General features: G+C 40.5%; 5 protein-coding genes across 5 annotated transcripts; 4 read left to right on the forward strand and 1 right to left on the reverse strand.

Moving 5' to 3' along the window:
• The first annotated feature begins 30 nt into the window (after positions 1-30).
• On the forward strand, positions 31-5,686 carry LOC133849426 (menin). Its single transcript, XM_062285546.1, has 3 exons — positions 31-1,756; positions 2,740-3,992; positions 4,052-5,686. Exons 1-3 carry the CDS (start codon positions 1,519-1,521, stop codon positions 4,700-4,702), a joined length of 2,142 nt encoding a protein of 713 aa, XP_062141530.1. The 5' UTR covers positions 31-1,518; the 3' UTR covers positions 4,703-5,686.
• A 945-nt stretch (positions 5,687-6,631) lies between these two features.
• Positions 6,632-8,450, reverse strand: LOC133849506 (zinc finger protein 853). The gene is made up of 3 exons (XM_062285669.1): positions 8,091-8,450; positions 7,639-8,032; positions 6,632-7,584 (listed from the first exon to the last, which is right to left on the reverse strand). The coding sequence occupies exons 1-3, from the start codon at positions 8,395-8,397 to the stop codon at positions 7,095-7,097; spliced, it is 1,191 nt and encodes a 396-aa protein (XP_062141653.1). The 5' UTR covers positions 8,398-8,450; the 3' UTR covers positions 6,632-7,094.
• Positions 6,664-7,086, forward strand: LOC133849663 (probable 26S proteasome complex subunit sem1). The gene is made up of 2 exons (XM_062285808.1): positions 6,664-6,807; positions 6,867-7,086. Exons 1-2 carry the CDS (start codon positions 6,699-6,701, stop codon positions 6,992-6,994), a joined length of 237 nt encoding a protein of 78 aa, XP_062141792.1. The 5' UTR covers positions 6,664-6,698; the 3' UTR covers positions 6,995-7,086.
• Positions 8,451-8,807: 357 nt separating the features above from the next.
• On the forward strand, positions 8,808-13,974 carry LOC133850046 (uncharacterized). The gene is made up of 5 exons (XM_062286007.1): positions 8,808-8,998; positions 9,077-9,784; positions 9,946-11,801; positions 12,756-13,437; positions 13,502-13,974. The coding sequence occupies exons 1-5, from the start codon at positions 8,935-8,937 to the stop codon at positions 13,879-13,881; spliced, it is 3,690 nt and encodes a 1,229-aa protein (XP_062141991.1). The 5' UTR covers positions 8,808-8,934; the 3' UTR covers positions 13,882-13,974.
• Positions 13,975-15,746: 1,772 nt separating this feature from the next.
• LOC133835108 (UDP-glycosyltransferase UGT5) lies at positions 15,747-19,236 on the forward strand. Its single transcript, XM_062264994.1, has 2 exons — positions 15,747-16,590; positions 17,888-19,236. The coding sequence occupies exons 1-2, from the start codon at positions 15,899-15,901 to the stop codon at positions 18,801-18,803; spliced, it is 1,608 nt and encodes a 535-aa protein (XP_062120978.1). The 5' UTR covers positions 15,747-15,898; the 3' UTR covers positions 18,804-19,236.
• The last annotated feature ends 2 nt before the right edge of the window (positions 19,237-19,238 follow it).

Genomic DNA, 19,238 nt, shown 5'->3' on the forward strand with positions numbered 1-19,238 from the left:
AAATCGAATCGGTTCCAGCTCTAATGCCAACAATAATAAATAAAGCAGCGGCAACAACAAAACAGTGCGCGACGCAACAGCAGCACTTTTTCAACAATTTACGAAATAAAGACTAAAATGCTGAAAGAGTGACAGTGAAACGCGCTTTGTGCTTTAAGTAAATCAAAGTGGTAAAAAATATTAATTTGAAAACAATAAATAAACGCGTAAAAAGAGCGACGCAAATTGCGTGGCACACAAAAAAAAAACACGCAGCAAGCACGTGTGCTTGTTGGCTAGGGGGGATGTAAGAGACGCGCGCTACGCAATTTTTGGATGCTACGCAATAAGATAGCCCGAAAGCTACGCAATTTCCGCTACTGTCCGCTGTGGGGCGCTCTACGCACCTGCCCTACAAAACCATATAAAAAAACAACAAACTCGAAACGTCGATGCGGCGACCGCTGCGCTGTTTGTTGCCTGCTGCTTATGCTGCTGACGTGTGCAAACGAGTGCGAAGCGACGACGACAGGATATTTAACTAAAGCAAAAACAACAACAGCAACAGTGGCAGCAAAAACGACGACAGCAGTTGCAAACTGCACGACAAAATTAACGAAGTGTCCAGTGTGGTGCAATTGAACGACACACCGCACGCATACACACACACGCAGCAAATACAATACACAAAACAGAAGGCAAATGACAGCAAAAAGAGCAACAGCAACAGCAGCGATAACGAAAGTGCAGCAACAAGATTAACGGCAGCAGAAAATGCAGCGCCACGCAGCGCACAGTAGATTGCATAAAAATCCTGCTCAAGAATAAGAAGTGCATACAAATACAAATACAAACACAAACGCAAGTGCAAGCACACACAAACACAAGCAAAACAAGCACATAACAAACGCACGTACACACACACACACACACACACAATCAAGCTGCGAGCTCAGAACAGCAGCAGCTACAGCAACAACTAGAACAAGAAGAAGAGCAACAGAAGTTAAAAACAGCAACAACAACAATAAGAGCAGTGACTACAGCAACAACAAGAACAAGCACAACAGCAGCAAATACAACAACGACAACAACAGCAACAAGCAGCAGCAAACAACAACATTGAAAAAAAGGGCAAACAGTGCGCGCACAAACAAGGTGGAAAGTAAAAAAGTTGTTTGTCAACTTGTGGCGTCCATTGCACACCACCCCCCCTCTCTCTACCACCCTTCGCAGCTGCGCCCGCGCCCTTGTCCACTGTTGAAACTTCTGCTGCTGCTGTTGCTGTTGCCGCTCAAAGCACAAATGTTGCAGCAACAAAGTGTCTGGCTGTACTGCTGCTGCTACCACCAAGTGGAAGTGCAACTCCGCATCCAGTGTGCATGCAACAGCGCCTGCGGCCAGTGCTAAGTGGCATCCACCAAAGCAAGTGAAAAATCATCATCCCAGTAATAGCAACAACAACAACAACCACAAAAACAACAAGCAGAGCAATTTGTGTTTTAGTTTGTTTTTTTTATTTGTGAGTGGTGCAACATCATGTCGACGGTAACACGCAGCGCGAGCGCAAGTCCTTGCATGGCCCTCAATGGCATCATCGATGCCAGTTTGTTCCCCTTGAAGTCCACCAGCGATGTGGTGAATCTCTTTCGACGCGCCTTGACCAGCGCCATCGAGCCCGATCTGACGCTGCTATCCATCGTTGTTGGCTACATCGAGTTGTCGCTCACCACCGGAGAAGCGGCTCAGGCGGCGCAGGCAGCACAAGCGGCACTAGGTGAGCACTCAAATTGCATTTTTCATTCATGATCCGTAATGTAAGGATTTTGATTATTTGCGCAAGCCTAAAAGTATGCCATATTTTTTTACTTTTTTAGTTTTTTCTTTGTGGTTACCTAAAATTATAAATATTTTTAAAACATAATTACAAATGCTATGTTTTAATTTATATGATTTTTGAAATTCATATTTAGTTATTGAAATTCCATTAATTAATTCGATTAAAATATGAATGCCAACTTTTGATTATTTAACAATGCCTTAAAGTATGCTACAATTATTGTGTTATTTAATTTCTGTGAAGCAATTTAGAATGTGATTTTAAAAATATGGAGAATTAATATTAATATCAATTATTTGGCTGATTTCTATAAATATTTCGCCACCTACATTTCAAAAATTGTAATTAAAATTTAACATAAGTGAATTTCAAAAAGTTTTGGCTTTTAATTGTGAATTTTTTTTGTATCGTAACAGTTTGTATCTTAGAGATTTTAAATTATTATGGTTAATCTTATAAAATATGAACTTAATTTAATGCTGTAAAGACTGAACTTTAAGAATTTACTTAAAGTATACTTATTACTATATATAATATTATTATGTTTATAGTGAAGTGTAGTCTCTATAATTGAAATTGTTGAATGCCTTAAATAATTAATTGTTCTCTTACACGAAACACAAACAAAATTAACGAGATTTTGAATTATTAATAATTAACAATTTAATAATTATTTATTTAATGTTAAATATAAGTAGCATATTTTAAAAATAAGAAATATTGGTTTGGAATACTGAAAAAAACAGCACGGAATTATATTTAGAATATTCTAACGATTTTTCTTCAATATTTCCTTTTATATATTATTTTCTTACTTTATTAATTAATTATCATAAAAATACAAATTTTTTTTAAATTAAAATAACATTTTCATATATTAGTGGTATCAATATTAATGTATTCACTTTTACCCCATTTAGGCAACAGCAGCGATGTCATCATGGGCAACAGCGTTCCGTTTCCGGTGGTCACTCATGAATTGATCGCAGGACTCTATAAGAAATTCCAGACCATCCTGTCAGTGGTGGACAAGCCAAAGCCTCATCGCCAGGCGACGCGCGACATCATCAAGAAGGTGTCGGATGTCATCTGGAATTCGCTAATACGCAGCAGCTACAAGGATCGGGCACATCTGCAGAATCTCTACAGCTATTTGTCGGGCAACAAATTGGATTGCTTTGGCGTTGCGCTTGCCACAACGGCGGGATGTCAACTGCTCGGCTATCGCGATGTGCGTTTGGCCATCTCCGAGGATCATGCGTGGGTCATGTTTGGCCAGAAGCGTGTGGAAAGCATCGAGGTGACATGGCATGGCAAGGGCAGCGAGGATAAACGTGGACAGGACATTGGGGCTGGCATTGAATCCGGCTCTTGGCTGTATCTAGGTGGTTTGGCTGTGGTCTGTGAACGTGGCATGGAAGTCGCTGCCATCTGTGTGGCATTGAACATCTCCCTGAGTGCGAATAGCGATTGTGTGGAAGTTGCCGAACTGCAGCAACAGTTGCTGTGGCTGCTCTACGATTTGGGGCACCTGAAGCGTTATCCCATGGCATTGGGACTGCTCGGTGAACTGGAGGAGATCAATCGCACGCATCGCAGCATCAGCTGTGAGCAGTTGTTTCGCGAAGCGATCGAAGCGTCCCGCAGCTATTATCACAATCATCACGTTTATCCGCACATCTTTCAGGGCAACTATTACAATCGGTTGCTCAAGTATCGCGAGGCATTCGCCGCCTGGGCTAATGCCGCGGATGTTATCCGATTGTATACTTATCAATGTCGCGACGATGAGGAAATCTACAAGGAGCTGCTGGACATTGCCAACGAGCTGATACCGTATGTGATGAAAACGGAGAGTTCGGGGCATTCAGCACGTAGCATTCTTCGCGATGCGGAAGTGTTTGCCAATCTGTTGCGTTTCTACGATGGCATCTGTCAGTGGGAGGAGGACAGTTTGACGCCCATTTTGCACATTGGTTGGGCCAAGCCGTTGGTGAATAACATTACCAAGTTCGACTATGATATACGCTCGCAGGTGGTCATCAAGCTGCCGGAGGATTTGGAAGCGGAGGAGGCGGCTAAGAAGGCAGCAGCAGCAGTTGCCGCAGCAGCAGCAGCAGCAGCTGAGGAGGGCAACAACAACAATAACAACACTGTTGTTAAGAAGGATGAAGTGAGTAGAAATTAGTGTACTATTCGGAGAGTTGTTAATAATTTTTGCTGCTGTTGTAGAAACCCAAATCGGAGCTGCCCACAACGCTGGCGGATTTAACAGCTGCTTGCGGTGAAAAGATTTTAAATCCCGACTTTTTGCTGCAAGGCGGCGGTCAACCGTTTGCCGATCAGAAGCAGCAAGCAACGGTGGAAACCGAGACGGCTAACAGCAACAATACAGACAAGGAGGCTACAACAACTACAACTACAAGCAATGGCGGTAGCGCGGCGCAATCGCCGTCAACTGAGGCAGAGCATAAAGAAGCTAAATTGGAGGAGAACAACACCAGAAGCAGCGGCCCCGTCGAGCAGACGACACCAATTGTCGATGACTATGATCCGTTTGAGATCATGCTAAAGCGTCCCGTGATCACGCTATACAGTCAGAAGATGAAGGGTCTGAAGGATCTGCTGCTGGCGGAGAAACTCAACACGCATGCCATATCATTGCAGGTCACCGCGCAGTCGGTGGCATCGCGTAAAGTGCGTGGAGCAGCAGTGGACAGTAGTCGACAGCCGGCAACCATTTCGGCCACAATCACAGCGATAGCGTCCACGGAAGTAGTCGGAGGAGCTGGAGGCGGAGGCGGAGGCAGTGCAGCGAGTGCATCGTCGGGGGCGGGGGATTCAATTGCAGCGTCGCGACCGAAGCGTACAAGACGCGAGTGAACACAAAAATCGAAATCGAAATCGAAATCGTAGTAATTTGTTGTTTGTATTTATATATATTATATGTGTATAGATGTATATCGTATATTGTATATGTGTAGTTTGCGAGCAAATTCAGCGACTCGTTGGACTTGCCTGCGGACTTTTATTGGCATTAATCCTTTACTATTATGCATATATATAGTTATGCGCTATCAATATTTTTGATGTTCGATGTGTATTTATGTAGTTTGTAAGCGCGCAACAAAAACCGTTAGAGAACGCTTAGCGTTTTAAAAAGAGATCAACACTCACACACACACATACACCTTATACATACACACCACACACACACACACAAACTGAAGAAAGCACACAAAGCTATCGACTATTTATAAAAAGTTCGTTGTAAGAACAGCGAGTTAAATCGAACGAGTAGAGTAAAGTCTCGCTCGATTTACTCGCTCTAACGTATTTGTAACCGTATTTTAGTCTGTTAATATTGTGTAATGAATTAATTTGTATTGTTTTTGTGTATTTATTACTACAACTTGTTTTCTCACAAACAAATTCCCCCCATAATTTTTGCTTAAGCTCAAACGTAACTTTATTGGTGCTCTTCTACGAAAAATTTGAAATATGTGTAAACACAAGTACTATATATCTATATCTATAAATTAATCTATGTATATCTACTATTTTATGCATTTTATGAGGCTAAGCTGTTTTTTTTATGTTTTGTTTACAGTAAGCAGAAATATCTAAACACACAACCACAAAAAATAAATAGAAAAAACATAGGACAAACATTATTAACGCAACAGAAAACATATTTAACACTTCCTCTCTATATGTGATAAACTGTTTTTTCTAGAAAGCTTTCATATACTTATTATGTACTATAAATATACGTATCTAATAATACACTAACCATAAAACATAAACATATACATATTTATCATAAACTACTTTATACTTAAACACTCACACTAAACAAAAACAAAACAAGGGCCGTGGGAGGGACGCGGCATGCACTTTTTAAATAATCGATCAAAGATCCAAATGCTAAATATCAGCAAAAACAAAACAGTTATTTTATTTTGTTACAACTTTCGAATTAGTATTGTAAAACAAAGTAAAAAAAATCACAAAAAATAATAAGCAAACCGGAGCTTAAAAACAAATTGTTAAATGATGATAATAAGCATTATTATTTTTTTATTTGTGCGTCGTGCGTCTGTGATGAAAATTGTATAGAGCAGAGAAAACGAGGAAGCGATTAAGCCCATTAAAAAAAAAAGTAAACAAAAACAAGAGAACACAAATCGAACAATAAGTTCAAATGGTATTAATTAATCAAATGTATGGTGTTTTATTCCTTTATAAAAGTAGCATATTTAACTACAAACAAAATCATAAAAAGAAAACAAATCTATATTAATACATACATATGTAGATATATTTTGGCATACAAAATTTTTACCGTAAGCTATGAAGTAAAAAACTAAAAAAAAACCCAACACTTTTGGCAAACAAAAATCCAATCCAAATTTCTAAACAATAAAAAAAATAACCTATCAAGCAAAACAGCAAAATGAATACATGCAATAAATCAAAAGCATACCGCAAACTATTTATTATCAATGTTAAACGTTACGTATATATATATTTGCAATTGCTCAATAACCCTATTAGCTTGAAAGTCAAATAGCCACAAGTCAAAATGTTAAAAAAAAAACAATAAATGCATCTTTCAAAAAGCAAAAACGCGAGCGCTCGATTTTTCACTAAGCCGATAGCGACCAAAAACACCTTGCTATCGATAAGCCAAATCTAATTATTTCAGTGTGACCTATCATGTGTTAATTATTTCGGCATGTAACTTATCGAATCTACGGTCACACTACATCAGCTCTACACAAGTGACTCGGCATCATTTTTTGGCAAGCGTCAAATAAATAGTTGGAAAAATTGTAGAACAATTGTAATTCAACTGCTAAAATACACATAACGAAAAATGTCTTCGGTCGATAAAGAGAAGGATACAAAGGAGGAGACCAATCAAAAGAGCGAAGACTTGGGCTTGCTTGAGGAAGACGATGAGTTCGAAGAGTTTCCCGCTGAAGGTGAGTGAATGAAATATTTGTTTTTGTTGTTACTAAAAGTTGCAATTTGTGTATTGCAGATTTTCGTGTAGCCGACGATGTTGAAGAGCCCAACGTGTGGGAAGATAATTGGGATGACGACAATGTGGAAGATGATTTCAGTCAACAGCTTAAGGCGCATTTGGAGAGCAAGAAAATGGAGACATGAAATCGTTCGGCGTTCGTATCTAACCACACAATAATTGAGTTAAAACAAACTAGTAATAAACAAAACGGAAATATATATTAATTAAGATACAAGTGCGTGTTTAGGGAAATAATTTTGTTACAAAGGCTACTAAATTTTCACCCACGCGCTGCTCCTCTTCAAGTTGCTGCTCCAACGTCGATTGCGTCTGTTGCAACTCTTCGATTTCAACGATTTGCTGCTCAATCGCTAATTCCTGCTCTTTATTCTGTTCTCGTTCTTTAACCACTTGCTCCTTGCATTGCAGCGTACGTGCCTTCAAGTTGGCGTCACCCTGCTGCACGCGCTGTTGCAACTTCACTTGAGCGTCCAGCAAACTTTGATGACTTTTCACAAGGGATTTGTGCGTCTTTTCGATACCTTCTAGAGCCTTTTTGCCATCCTTGTAGCCGCTCAATACCTCGGGTGGCACAATGTTGGAGGCTTCATCAATGTGCTCACTAAGCTGTGCAATAGTCTCGAGTTCCACGCGCCGCTCATTGTAAATCTGCTTAACTTTCTCCAATTCCAGTTTGTGGCTCTCGACTTGTGCAGTCAACTGCTTTGTTTCCCTGTTCAAAAACATATTGAAGCGTTATACCTAAAGTATTTAAACTATAACTTACATGTTGACCACCGCAACATCGCTGTCCAGCACCACGAGCTGGTTCAACTGGTTGAGTTGACTTTCGATCTGAGATTGCATCTCTTCATCCACCGCCATCTCCGATTGCAATTGTCGCACCGCCTTTGACTGCACTTTCAATTCAGCCTTCGCCTGTGTCAATTCATCGTGCAGCTTGTGCATGTTGGCTTCGCGTTCCTTGAGTTCAATCCTATCCTGCACAGCAGATTGTTCCTGCTGCTCCAGCTCGTTCCGCTTAGCAGCGTTGACAGTAATCAGCGCTTGACGCTCGTGAATGCGCTCGATTATAGGCTGAATAATGCTCTTTTTGTGCATGCGATAGAAGCAATAATAGTTGACGAGCACATCCAAAGTATTGAACGTAGTCTTGGCAGCTGCAACAAAAGGTTTCTTTTATAAAACTTTGGCTAACCTATTATTCTTGATACCTACTTGGCTGTATTATGTCGTAGTAGGTGAAAGTTTTGTTGGGAAACGAGATCTGCAATATTTTCTGCACTTGTCGACACAGCTTAGCTAGAAAGACGCGCTTCATCTTCGAGTCGTCGTTGGCATCGCTGTCGATGTTGTAAGGCGGATCAACGCGAAATCCGTAAGCCCTTAGGCAATGTACTAAAATGCGTACGAGGAATGCTTCGGTGGGATTGGCCATATCGGAGGGCCGCACATTCAACTCGGGGAACATTGAATTGGCTGCCTTGCAGACTTGCTCCACAGCGGGATTGGGTTTCACCGACATCGCGTTTTAAATTTGATTGCAAAATGGCCGCCAATGCCGTAGCGTGACTGTGACATTTAAAAAATAACCTAATATTGTCCTAGAAAATATACCAAAATATGAGGAGTATATGGTAGTGATGCAAGCTCTGCGAGCGATACTATCGAATAGTTTTTCTGCAGTTGTTGCGATGTTTTTATTTTATTTATTCATTTACCATATATGTTTTTAATAAAAAAATGTAATGGCCAATTAATTACCTTAAATATTCCATGCGAGTTTAAGTACTGCAGTGTTCAAGATTATTTGACATGACGAATCTACATTCGGCTATAATATACCGTTATTGAACTTGTCGTTCGTTTGACTATTTATCGTGAGTAACCGAACTCGTTTTGAAATGTTAAAAGCTGCAAAGTAGAATAGTTACTATTATTTGAGTGTTGCAAAGCGCAGTTGAATATAAATGCCGCTCTAACGTCTTTTACAATGTAGCTGCCATAGAAACGACCGACATGTTGTTTAGTGTTTTTTTGCGCTTTTAATTAAATTGCAATAATGACGTCCTCCAGCGCTGTGGAAGATGAGCGGCTAACTGACTCAGATTTGTCTGATGATGAGGGTAAAAATTGTATATTATTATTTACAATATGTAAACAAAGCAAGATATTTTATTAATACCGTTATTTCTTGTTAATAGAGCGCAAAGAGGAAGTAAAACCCGAAGAGATACGTCCAGTAACGCCGCGTCCCACCTACAGCGATGAAGAGTTGAACCAACTGGTTGAGTATATTCAACGCATGACCACATTGTATTCGTTAAATCAGCGCGATTGGCACGAACAAGCCTTGGATATTATCCGTCGTTGGCTGCTGGAAGTTAGCGAACCGCTTCTTACCGTTTTCTATTCGGGTAATCGGTTAACCGCATACCTCGGCTTTCCCAACGATCCTGTCGACGACATTAGCTACTTCCTGCGCAGTGAACCTAATGAAATATTCACTGTCGATGGTTTCCACGACGAGATTCACTTTGGCACCGTGCACAGCGATGCCGATGGTTGTCTCATGTATTTGCTGGAACGTTTCTATGCACCCATCTTTCGCAACTTTGACGATTGGAACGAAAGTATTCGTGCTCGATTTTGTGCTAGTTTGGATCGTTTGCTGGTCTTTCTCTGTGCCATGAACTCGAAGATTGGTGGCATCACCTCGCTCTATGTGCCGTTTGTGCTGCATCAGATCGGTGGCGAGCAGATCGTTTGTGATCGTGCTCTCTTCAAGAATCTGGAAAGCATTGCTGTCTATTGGACGACACAGATTCGCGCACTGCTCGGCGATTGTACGCTGGTAGTGCCCAACGATTTGGCCACGGTACAAGATGAGTTTGAGTTCTGGGAGTATCGATGTAAGTATACGACAATCAATCAAGATTTGTTACGTTAATTGTTGATTTCATCATCAGAGTAGAACCGTATTCAAGCAAGAATTTTAAAGAGTCCATTAAGTGTTGGAGTTGCTTCTCTCCCACTAAAACTCTAACTAGCTTCCCAATCCGCTTTCTTATAGTGGAGGTGCTTCAAGGACTCAACTCGCAGCTGGTGCAGTTTGACGTGCAGCGCGTGTTCAAGGTGCTGCGGCAGTGGCACTCGGTGCACATGCCACAAATTGAGCAGCTCATTGAGGCCGCCAAGGTGGAAGAGCAACTAGCTGCGTCCAATATTAAATATCTCAATCTACTGGTTGAACCCTGCTCCCAAATCGATGTGGCTGCCACGCCAGCTGCTGTGACGAAGCTGCTGCCCAAGATTATCCATTTGCTGCGCTTCATTTGGCTGCATTCGGCTCATTACAATAGCAGTGCCAGGATAACGATATTATTTCGCAATTTGAGCAATCAAATTATCAAATACTGCACCGAGCATATTAAGCTAGACGAAATCTTAGGTGGTTGTCCAAGATTCGGCATTAAAATGTGCAATCTATCGCTGGAATGCTGTCTCGCCTACAAGGAACATGTGCAACAGCAACAAGATGAGATTGGCTGGCAGCTGGATCAGGGCATTGTCTTCAATCATGTGAATGCGTTTATGGAACGCTTGGGTGATCTCATGGACATTTGTGAATCGATGATTGTGTTTGGGCGACTCGATGAAACCGAGCACATTGAGCCGACGCAATTTAGTGGCACCAACGGCGAGCAACTGGAGAAGATTGCGTCGAATGTCGAGCAGCAATTTCTGAACGCACTTGAGCAGCTAAAAAGCTGCGGCTCCAAGGATGTAATGTTGAATGTGCATCGAGGAGAGTGGTACGAACAGGTGGCCAATTATCGTCGCAGCATGCAGCACATGGAGGAGACACAACAGCGGCTCATTGCGAATGTGTTTCGACGAGTCTGCAATGTGGAAGAAGCATTGGAAGCGTTAAATGTGCTGCTCTATTATTCGTATCATGCCAAGTTGCGCCCTTTCTACTTGCAGCAGGTGAACTATGTGTGGCGGCTGTTTGATGAGGACATGGATGCCACCACACGGCTGCTGTTGCAGCAACGTGGCAACGAATCCTGGCTGCTGCCACATGTGGCGCGTGCTTTGGCCTATCGCATCAATTTAGAGCGCTTGACATGGATCTATAAGCGATTGCTGAGCAGCAGCAATTCGTGGCTGCCAATGGTGCCACAAGCCGCTGGCATTATTGCCAAATTTGAGCTGTTGTGCGGCGACTTTGAGCGTGAGATGCACAATTCGTACGACAGTTGGCAGCAATCGTTTGCCAAGTGTTGCGGCAATTTGGGGCAGCGTCTGGATCGCCATCTGCTGCAGCGTGGCAAGCAGCCCAAGGCGCTGCTGCAGTGCAACATGGATGCAGGCGTGCTGCAACTCAATCTGCAAGCCGAGCACTTTGAGCGTTTGGCTTTTACCGTGCCAGCTCCTGTCAAGAAGATCTACGAACGTCACGACACGCTGCGTTATGTTTGCAATAGCGTGCAGCAATTGTGTTTGGATTACAATCGTATTATGCATGCTCTGAGCGATCGAGAGCGTCGCTTGCTGCGCCCTTTGATCCAGGACTGCGATCGTCAGCTGGCGCCAGGTATTTTCAAGCTCACCTTTGGCGCCATCGTTGATCCCAGCGAGGGTTACACTCAGTGGCTGGATGATTGTGTGCTGCACGTGAAGTATTTGCGGCAGATTGTTGAGTTGTATAAGCGTGCCAATCGGCAAATTGTGCGCAATTGCGAGAAGATCTGCGATACGGTTATGCTGCGTTTGAATTTTAGTGGTGCCGTCGACATCTCTGTCTTTGAGCAGCAGCTCAGCATCTGGTTAAATCGCGGCAACAGCTCTTTGCGACGTTACTACAACAGTATTGTGGACATTATGCTCGCTGTGGCGCTTGAGTTTGAGGATGTCAAGGAGGAGGTGAGTGAGCAGACATCAAATTCAAAGTTTTTCAAAAAGTTCGATTACACTAGAAAGTTGAATGCAAAGACTTCTTGTTCTGCATTCCGTCTGCCCGTCTGACCGCTTGAATAATCAATCATAACTAAGCAATTTTAAAAGATTGATGCATCGAAATTGTACCAAAGCTAGTATATAGTTCATATCTTAGATATTTTCCAAATTCAACACTCCAACAGTAAATGTGAAAAACTGCACTTTATAAAGACTTTAATTAGTTGCTAAATTGAATTGAAACATAACACACATTTTAAATATTTTCAGCCTTTCATTTATTTTTCTATTCTTGAGAAACGTTCTTTATTTCCTTAACATCTTAAAACAAGTTTGAGAAGAAATTACTTACAGACTAGAATAATGTAGTATTATTATTATACCCGTCACTCATAGGGTAAAATGTTATTATAACTTTGAAATGTACATATGAAACAGGCAAAAAGATGATAAAATTAGTATAAGAAATATTTTTGTATGGGCAAAAACGCCTACTTAATTGCCTTGCCTGATAATCTGATATACTTTGCACTCTATGGTATATTTTGCATGTAGTACTATATCACTTATAGCCTTAAGTATATTTTAGTATTTTTGCAGTATATTTATTTGGTAGATTTTAAACGCATTGTTTTGGTTTAATCCTAAATGAAAAATGGGTCGAGCACACTTGATGATTGTAGCTTTCTTACTTGTATTCTTTAATATCTTATAAAATCTTGAAGAAAAAACAACTAACAGACTAGTAGGAGAACAAAGTGTGTATATAAAGTATTTGTATTAGGAAGTATTGTATTAGAAAACAACTGCTCACCCATCAGTCTGAACAATCAACAAAATCGTATCTAGAGATAATCAAAATGGTTTGCCTTAATCTTCTTCGAAAACCCAAATTAAAGCTTATATATTTTGTTTCTTTAGCTCTCCACCGAGTGGTATCGATTTGTAAACGTCTTTGATGATATGCTGGCCAGCGCTTTTCTCAGCTGCATACGCGGTGCATTGGAGTCGCTGCAGAATGCGCTGCATCGTGAGGACAATATGCCATCCACACCCATTCTGGTGATGGAGTCCGATGTAAAGGACTCTCAGATAGTGTTTACGCCCGACTTGCAGATGATTGCCAAGCAGTTGCGTGGCATTATCGATCGCGTGAACAGTTTAGTGGATCAATTTCCACGGCTAGGACACAAACTGAAGCTGCCCAAGGAGCAACGCAGACCTGGCTTTGGTCGTGCCTTTCGTGAGGATGTCGAGTGCTCGGAATTGGTGCGCAGCATTGAGGCAGAAATTACACGGCAACACGAACAGATTGCAGAGTATGTGGCGCATTGGATGAAGCACAACTCGCTGTGGCAGATGACAGATGAGATATTCGAGCAGCGAGTGATGAGTAGTGCCAAGACTGCGGGTGTTTTTGAGGGCAGCATCGAGTACTACAGCTCGCTGGCCGATGACATCTCGTTTGTGGACGCCATTGCCCATGTGCATTTTGTGCTCATCAATCAGAATCCCATCAAGAGCACGCTGCTCGACTGGATTGAAAAGTGGCAGGCGCTGAATATGAAATTATTACTCAACCATGCCACAGCATTGATACAGTGTAAATTTAAACTAAACTAGCTATTTATTTCGGTTTTGAAATTCACTCTTCATCTCTCCTACAGCACTCTATCGCTATATGGCACGCAATGAGCACAAGGTGATGCAGGTGCCACGCACTCTGCGGGAATCTGTGATTGCCCAGCAGCTCTTCGAACGTCTTATCAAAGCTTTGCCCTTGAAGCAGACACGTTTTACGCCCATGCTCGAGTTGTTTGTGCTGCTCCACAAGTATCGGGTCACCATGTCTGAGGAGACGCGACTGCAGATCGTCGATTTGGAGACCAATTGGTTGCACTATCTTCACACGCTTGGCGAGGCTGATGAAATGCTCGAAACCGATCACGATGACTATAAGCTGGTCTTGGCCCAGCAGGCGGACAAGTTTAGGCTGATACTCAAGGAGTTTCACGAGGACTTCTTCTCCAAGTTGCCTAAGAAATAAACTATCAGGGGACTGCCACAGAACAGACTTCCACTCGAATTTTACTTCGATTTCACTCTTAGGTGCCTCAGATACCTTTTTAGAGTGATTTTGAAAACACTTTTGCTAAAAACAGTAGTGAAACTTCACTTTTATGTGCAAAATTTCATTGATTCATAAAGAGTGTTTAATATTTTTAAAATAATAAATTATAAAATTAATTACTTACGATTGGGGAAGGATTGATAGTCTCTTGCAGACCTATTTATTTAGTAAGTTATATCATATAAAAAATAGGCATTCATTTGAAATCGAATATTAAAAGTAGTTGATGTAAATCAAATATTTTTAAGTGTCACTTTAAAGTTTAAAGATGAAGAAAGAGCTCAGAAATCAACTCGGGTTTGTATACCTACAAATTTCTTATATCTTTTATCATTTATGTATATTTTCATTGAAGAAATATACCTTATATATTTATAAATGTATTTTTAGAAGTACATATGTGTGACAGAGCTTTTTATTTATAGAATGTATTGGATATATACATACATTAAATTTTGCAATTTGTATTGACACCCAGAATCGCGAATTTCATTTCAAATTAACATTTTATTTATTTTTGTTATATATTTTTATATCCGTTACCCAAAGGATAGAAGGGTATTATAATTTTGTGCATGATATATAATTTTTTTGACATATTAAGTTTGTTTTCAACAGAAATTTTAAATAGCAAGCGCAATTTTGAAGCTAGAGTCGATTCAATCAATCAAAGCTACAGTATTGATGATTTCTCAATATTTGGTTATGATTGGATAAAAATGGTAGAGATTTTTTACTGTAAGAAATACTTTTATCATCCTCAAGACCTGCTGGCTCGGGTCTTGACCTAATATTTAACAGCACTACTATACATGCATTTCTTGTGTATTCTTAGGTTTAATTTAATTTGACAATTTGGTATATTTTATACTATATACTTTATCGTATATTTATAGGTAGAAATTTACCGATGGACCAATATAGCATAGCTTAGCATAGCTTAGAATTTTTTCGGTATATTAACTTAGTATATTTTCAGAATTTGGGTTTAAAGTTAGCGGGTATCCCACAGTTGAGCCCACTTGACTGTAGCTTTCTTTCTTGTTGATACATGTATGTGAGTATTTGACAGTCTGCTAAGCTTTTGCATTTCTAAAACAATATAGTTTAGAGTGTTTTACGAAGCAGTTCCTCCACACAAACATCTATGGGTGTGTGCCTTAAGTGTCGTTAATTGGCACCCTTGACGTTGCTGAAAAGCGGCCAGCTGTTCAACTCTGTTGCTTCTATACCCCAGAGTGGAATGTTGACGTCATCAGTGTTCCAAAAAAGCTATTTTGAAATGCACAAACACTTTGTGAACAACCTAAGTATATGAAATTCTCAAATTTTTAGCAAACCTGTTGGTTTGACTTTTACTCTTTGAGGCGATTAGTTGTGTTTTTTCTGCGCTCCTTTTATTTTCTATTTTTCGGGATTTACTTAATATCTACTTTAATAATTCTGTTCATAAATATTTGTGACCCTCTCGAATCTATTCACTGATAGTGCTTGTTAATTACATTTGTTAGTTAAAAAAGTGCGTTTAATTTGTGTTTATCTACTCTGCGTAAATACAATAGAGACAATGTGATTCTTTTGTTGCAAAAAACCGGAATAAGCTTTCTCTGTATGTTATAATTGATTAACATATTTATTCATATTATTATTATTTGAAGTGTGAAACACACTCGAAATTGATTATATTGACCGAACTGGTGCTGGTTATTGTAGGCAATGCATACTGTACTAGCAATTATGTACACTATGCATTGCTTTCGTATATCACAAATGTTTCGCTTTATAAATCCCGCACTTCGTTGTTCTCTAGGGTTTTGCTTGGGAACCGTGATTGTTGTTGTGTAAGCTAATTTCGAGTCTGTTATCAGGCTGATTGATTGGATTCCGTTTGGCCCAGCTAATGGGCTGTTAATGTGAACGCAGTGCCACAGTTATGAATCTGCCGGTCAACTCCACACTTGCCTCGCTCCGATTGTGGCTTGGTTTCTGGCTCGTTGCCTGCATTATTCAAGTGGCCAATGGCAGTCACATACTTGGCGTATTTGTGAATCTGCATCGCTCGCAGTTGCTCGTCCACTTGGCGGTGGCCCGAACGTTGTTGCAACGCGGCCATCAACTGACACTGGTCACCACTTTGCCACTGGAGGAAGACTGGCTGGCGGCGGTGGCGAATACAACGCAAGTGAAGCATGTGCTGGTGCCTTGGCAGTTGCCAACGAGCCACGAGCTGCAGCAACAGCAGCGGCAACACAATGACAATTTTATCACACGCCTACAGTGGACACTGACGCGTCTGGAGCTGTCTGGGGAGCTGTTGCAGCAGCCAGCTTGGCTGGCGTTTATGCAGCATGTGCCTACGCCTCGTTACGATCTGCTGCTGCTCGGCTATCACTTCAATGAACATCTGCTGGGCGTTGCTGCACATTTCGATTGCCCTGTGGCCATCATATCCACCCAGCAGCCCATTGGATTCATCCACAGTCTGATGGGCAACGCCGAGGAGCGTTGGTACGTGCCCCAGCCCTACGATAGTCAGCAACGAACTGGCTTTCCAGCACTTCTGTTTGGGCTGTGGGAGAAGTCATCGGAGTACTTGGCCAGGCGGGTCATGCAACGCATTTATAGGTGAGACCAGAGAGGCTTTTATTCTTGAAAATCATTGCTGAGAATCCAGTGAAAATAACATAAACTGAAACAATTTTAAAAATAAGTGAATGTTATTCTTAAAGCTTTGGATAAGCACTATTTATAGAGCTAAGATTGATTCTAGAAACTTTTTCTGTGTTGCGATAAAATATATAAATTCGTTCATTTTTTGGTTTTGCGTACGAATTTGTTATCAGAACAGAAAACAAAACAGAAAGAAAATTCCAAAACCATTCTTAGCTCTAATTAAAGTACTTATCTAGAGCTATAAAAATAACCCTTTCTTATTTGTAAAATTGTTTTAGTTTATGTTATTTTCAATGTAAAGAGTCTCGCACGGGACAAATTCCGACATTTAATTACCCATATTCATTTACTCATATAGTATTTTGTATTTTGCATTAAAACAATTGCCTTTATTTTATGTGCATGATATCAAAAATTTAATATGTACTTTATATGTAAGTGTAATTAGTAGTTGTATTATAACAACTGCATATACTTTTAATGCATGATATGAATATGATATGATATCAATGCATGATACCAATGCAATGTACCTGTGTCGTATACTTAATATGTGATTTGATGTTGAATAGTTGTTACTCGAATTATATTGCAGAGTAGTATGAAATTATTATATTGTATTATTTAATTTTGTTATGTTATTAAGTGAGCGCCGAAGACGTTGTGGACCAAACTCTGACATTTGTTTTTCATATTAAGAATTAAGAACCAATTAAAAATCAGTCAACGATTTTAATGAGAGCCTAAAAGTGCAGTGAATAGTTTTATCGATGGCGTTGCTATCTGTGGGCAATTATGGTTAAGTACGCCCTCACAGAATTTATTAGGAATCAAGTACATTCAAAGTTTCGATATAAAAAATTACTGATTATGCACAACGCTCATTGGATATGAGGGTTCAGCATTATATTGTAGATAAAGCTTTTAACATATGTATGTATAAATGGCAGACAATTGTATTTCTTTCAAGTATTTGTTATGCGATTATTTAACGATAGATGTTTTCTATTTTATTTTATGGTTGCAACAAAATTACATTTTATTCAAGTTTATCTAAGTAATTTTAATTATTTATAAATTTTGCTTCCTGTATGTGATTCAAACAAACTTGCCGCGTGTCATTCGCTGTGAAGCACACTCTGCGAGCATTCGCTCGCTTTGTTGTTGTCAGATAAGATTACGTTAGATAAAAAGCCAATTAATATATACAACGTGCAATACATTTAACACATTTATTTTGCATTTACAGCGTACATTTCGCATCGCCGCGTTATCCCAGCTTTGAAGAGATGCGACGTCGAGTTGTCCTGGCGCTGAACAATCATCACATGATTAGCGAAGGTCCCATCGGTCCCGTGTTGCCCAGCATGCTGGACATTGGCGGCATTGTGATGGAGCAACTGTCACACGTTGATGCTGCATTCGACAAGGGATTAACACAACAGAAGCAGCAACAGCAGCAGCTGCAAAAGCGACAGCGACAGCAACAGCGACAGCGACAGCGGCGACCATTTATTCTCTTCAGTTTGGGCACACGTTTCTCTTGGCGCTTGGCATCGAAGCATTTGGAGCAAAGCTTTGCGGCGGCTTTTGTCCAGCTGCCCGAGTATGACATTTACTGGACACACGATGGCAACGATGCGAGCGGCATTAACTTGACACATGCCCACATTAAGCTGGCCAAATGGTGGCCACAGTCGCAACTGCTCTCACAGCCCGAGGCTGAGCTCTTCATCACGCATGGCGGCAAGGGAAGCCTGACTGAGGCGCTGTTTCATGGTGTGCCCTTGTTGGGATTGCCTTTGGTCGGTGATCAGCGCGCTAATCTGCGTAAAATGCAGAACAAGGGCTGGGGACTAACGTTGGATGTGCAAAGTGTTGACCAAGTGCAGCTGCTGAGTGCCATAAGGCGAATGCTGGGCGATGCAAAGTTTAAGCAAAAGATCAAAAAGGATGCCCTCCTCTATCGAGATCGTCCCCTAAATGCCAGTTACCTGGCAGCCTATTGGCTGGAGTATGTCATCAGGCACAAGGGAGCGAAGCATTTATATAGTCCCGCCAGGGAACTTGACTTTTGGCAGTATTACTTATTGGACATTCGGCTGGTTCTCTATCTCCTTGTGGCATTGCTCACCTGGTTGTTGTGGCTTATAATCAGAATGTAAACACCATTGTGATCGCTGACTAGCTATATCGTTTAATCATAAGTACAAATAGTTTATGTTTATAGTTATAGTTGAAACTTATATGCGTAACTTAAGTACAAATTGAATGTTAGTTATTTCAATACTTTTTCTGTTCGACATTCGAAAAACGATTCGAAGGCGTTCAATTTCACACGCGATGTGTGGTGAGCCCTGTAAAGGTTGCTTAAATATGTGGGCAAATCATGCTCGTTGAATGATTGAATGAAAAGTTGTGTAAATATTTGATTAAATATTCTATTAAATGATTTTATATTTCAAATTTGCGTAGTTCGACTTTTCTATTTTGCATTGTCATCAATTGAATTTATAAACTGCCTAAAGGAAATTCGTTTTGATTTAGTAAAGACAATAGCATAATATTTTTGTATTTGAATGCATAAATATGCCATTTAA

The sequence above is a fragment of the Drosophila sulfurigaster genome, chromosome 2L (assembly GCF_023558435.1).
Source record: "Drosophila sulfurigaster albostrigata strain 15112-1811.04 chromosome 2L, ASM2355843v2, whole genome shotgun sequence".
NCBI classification, from domain to species: domain Eukaryota; kingdom Metazoa; phylum Arthropoda; class Insecta; order Diptera; family Drosophilidae; genus Drosophila; species Drosophila sulfurigaster.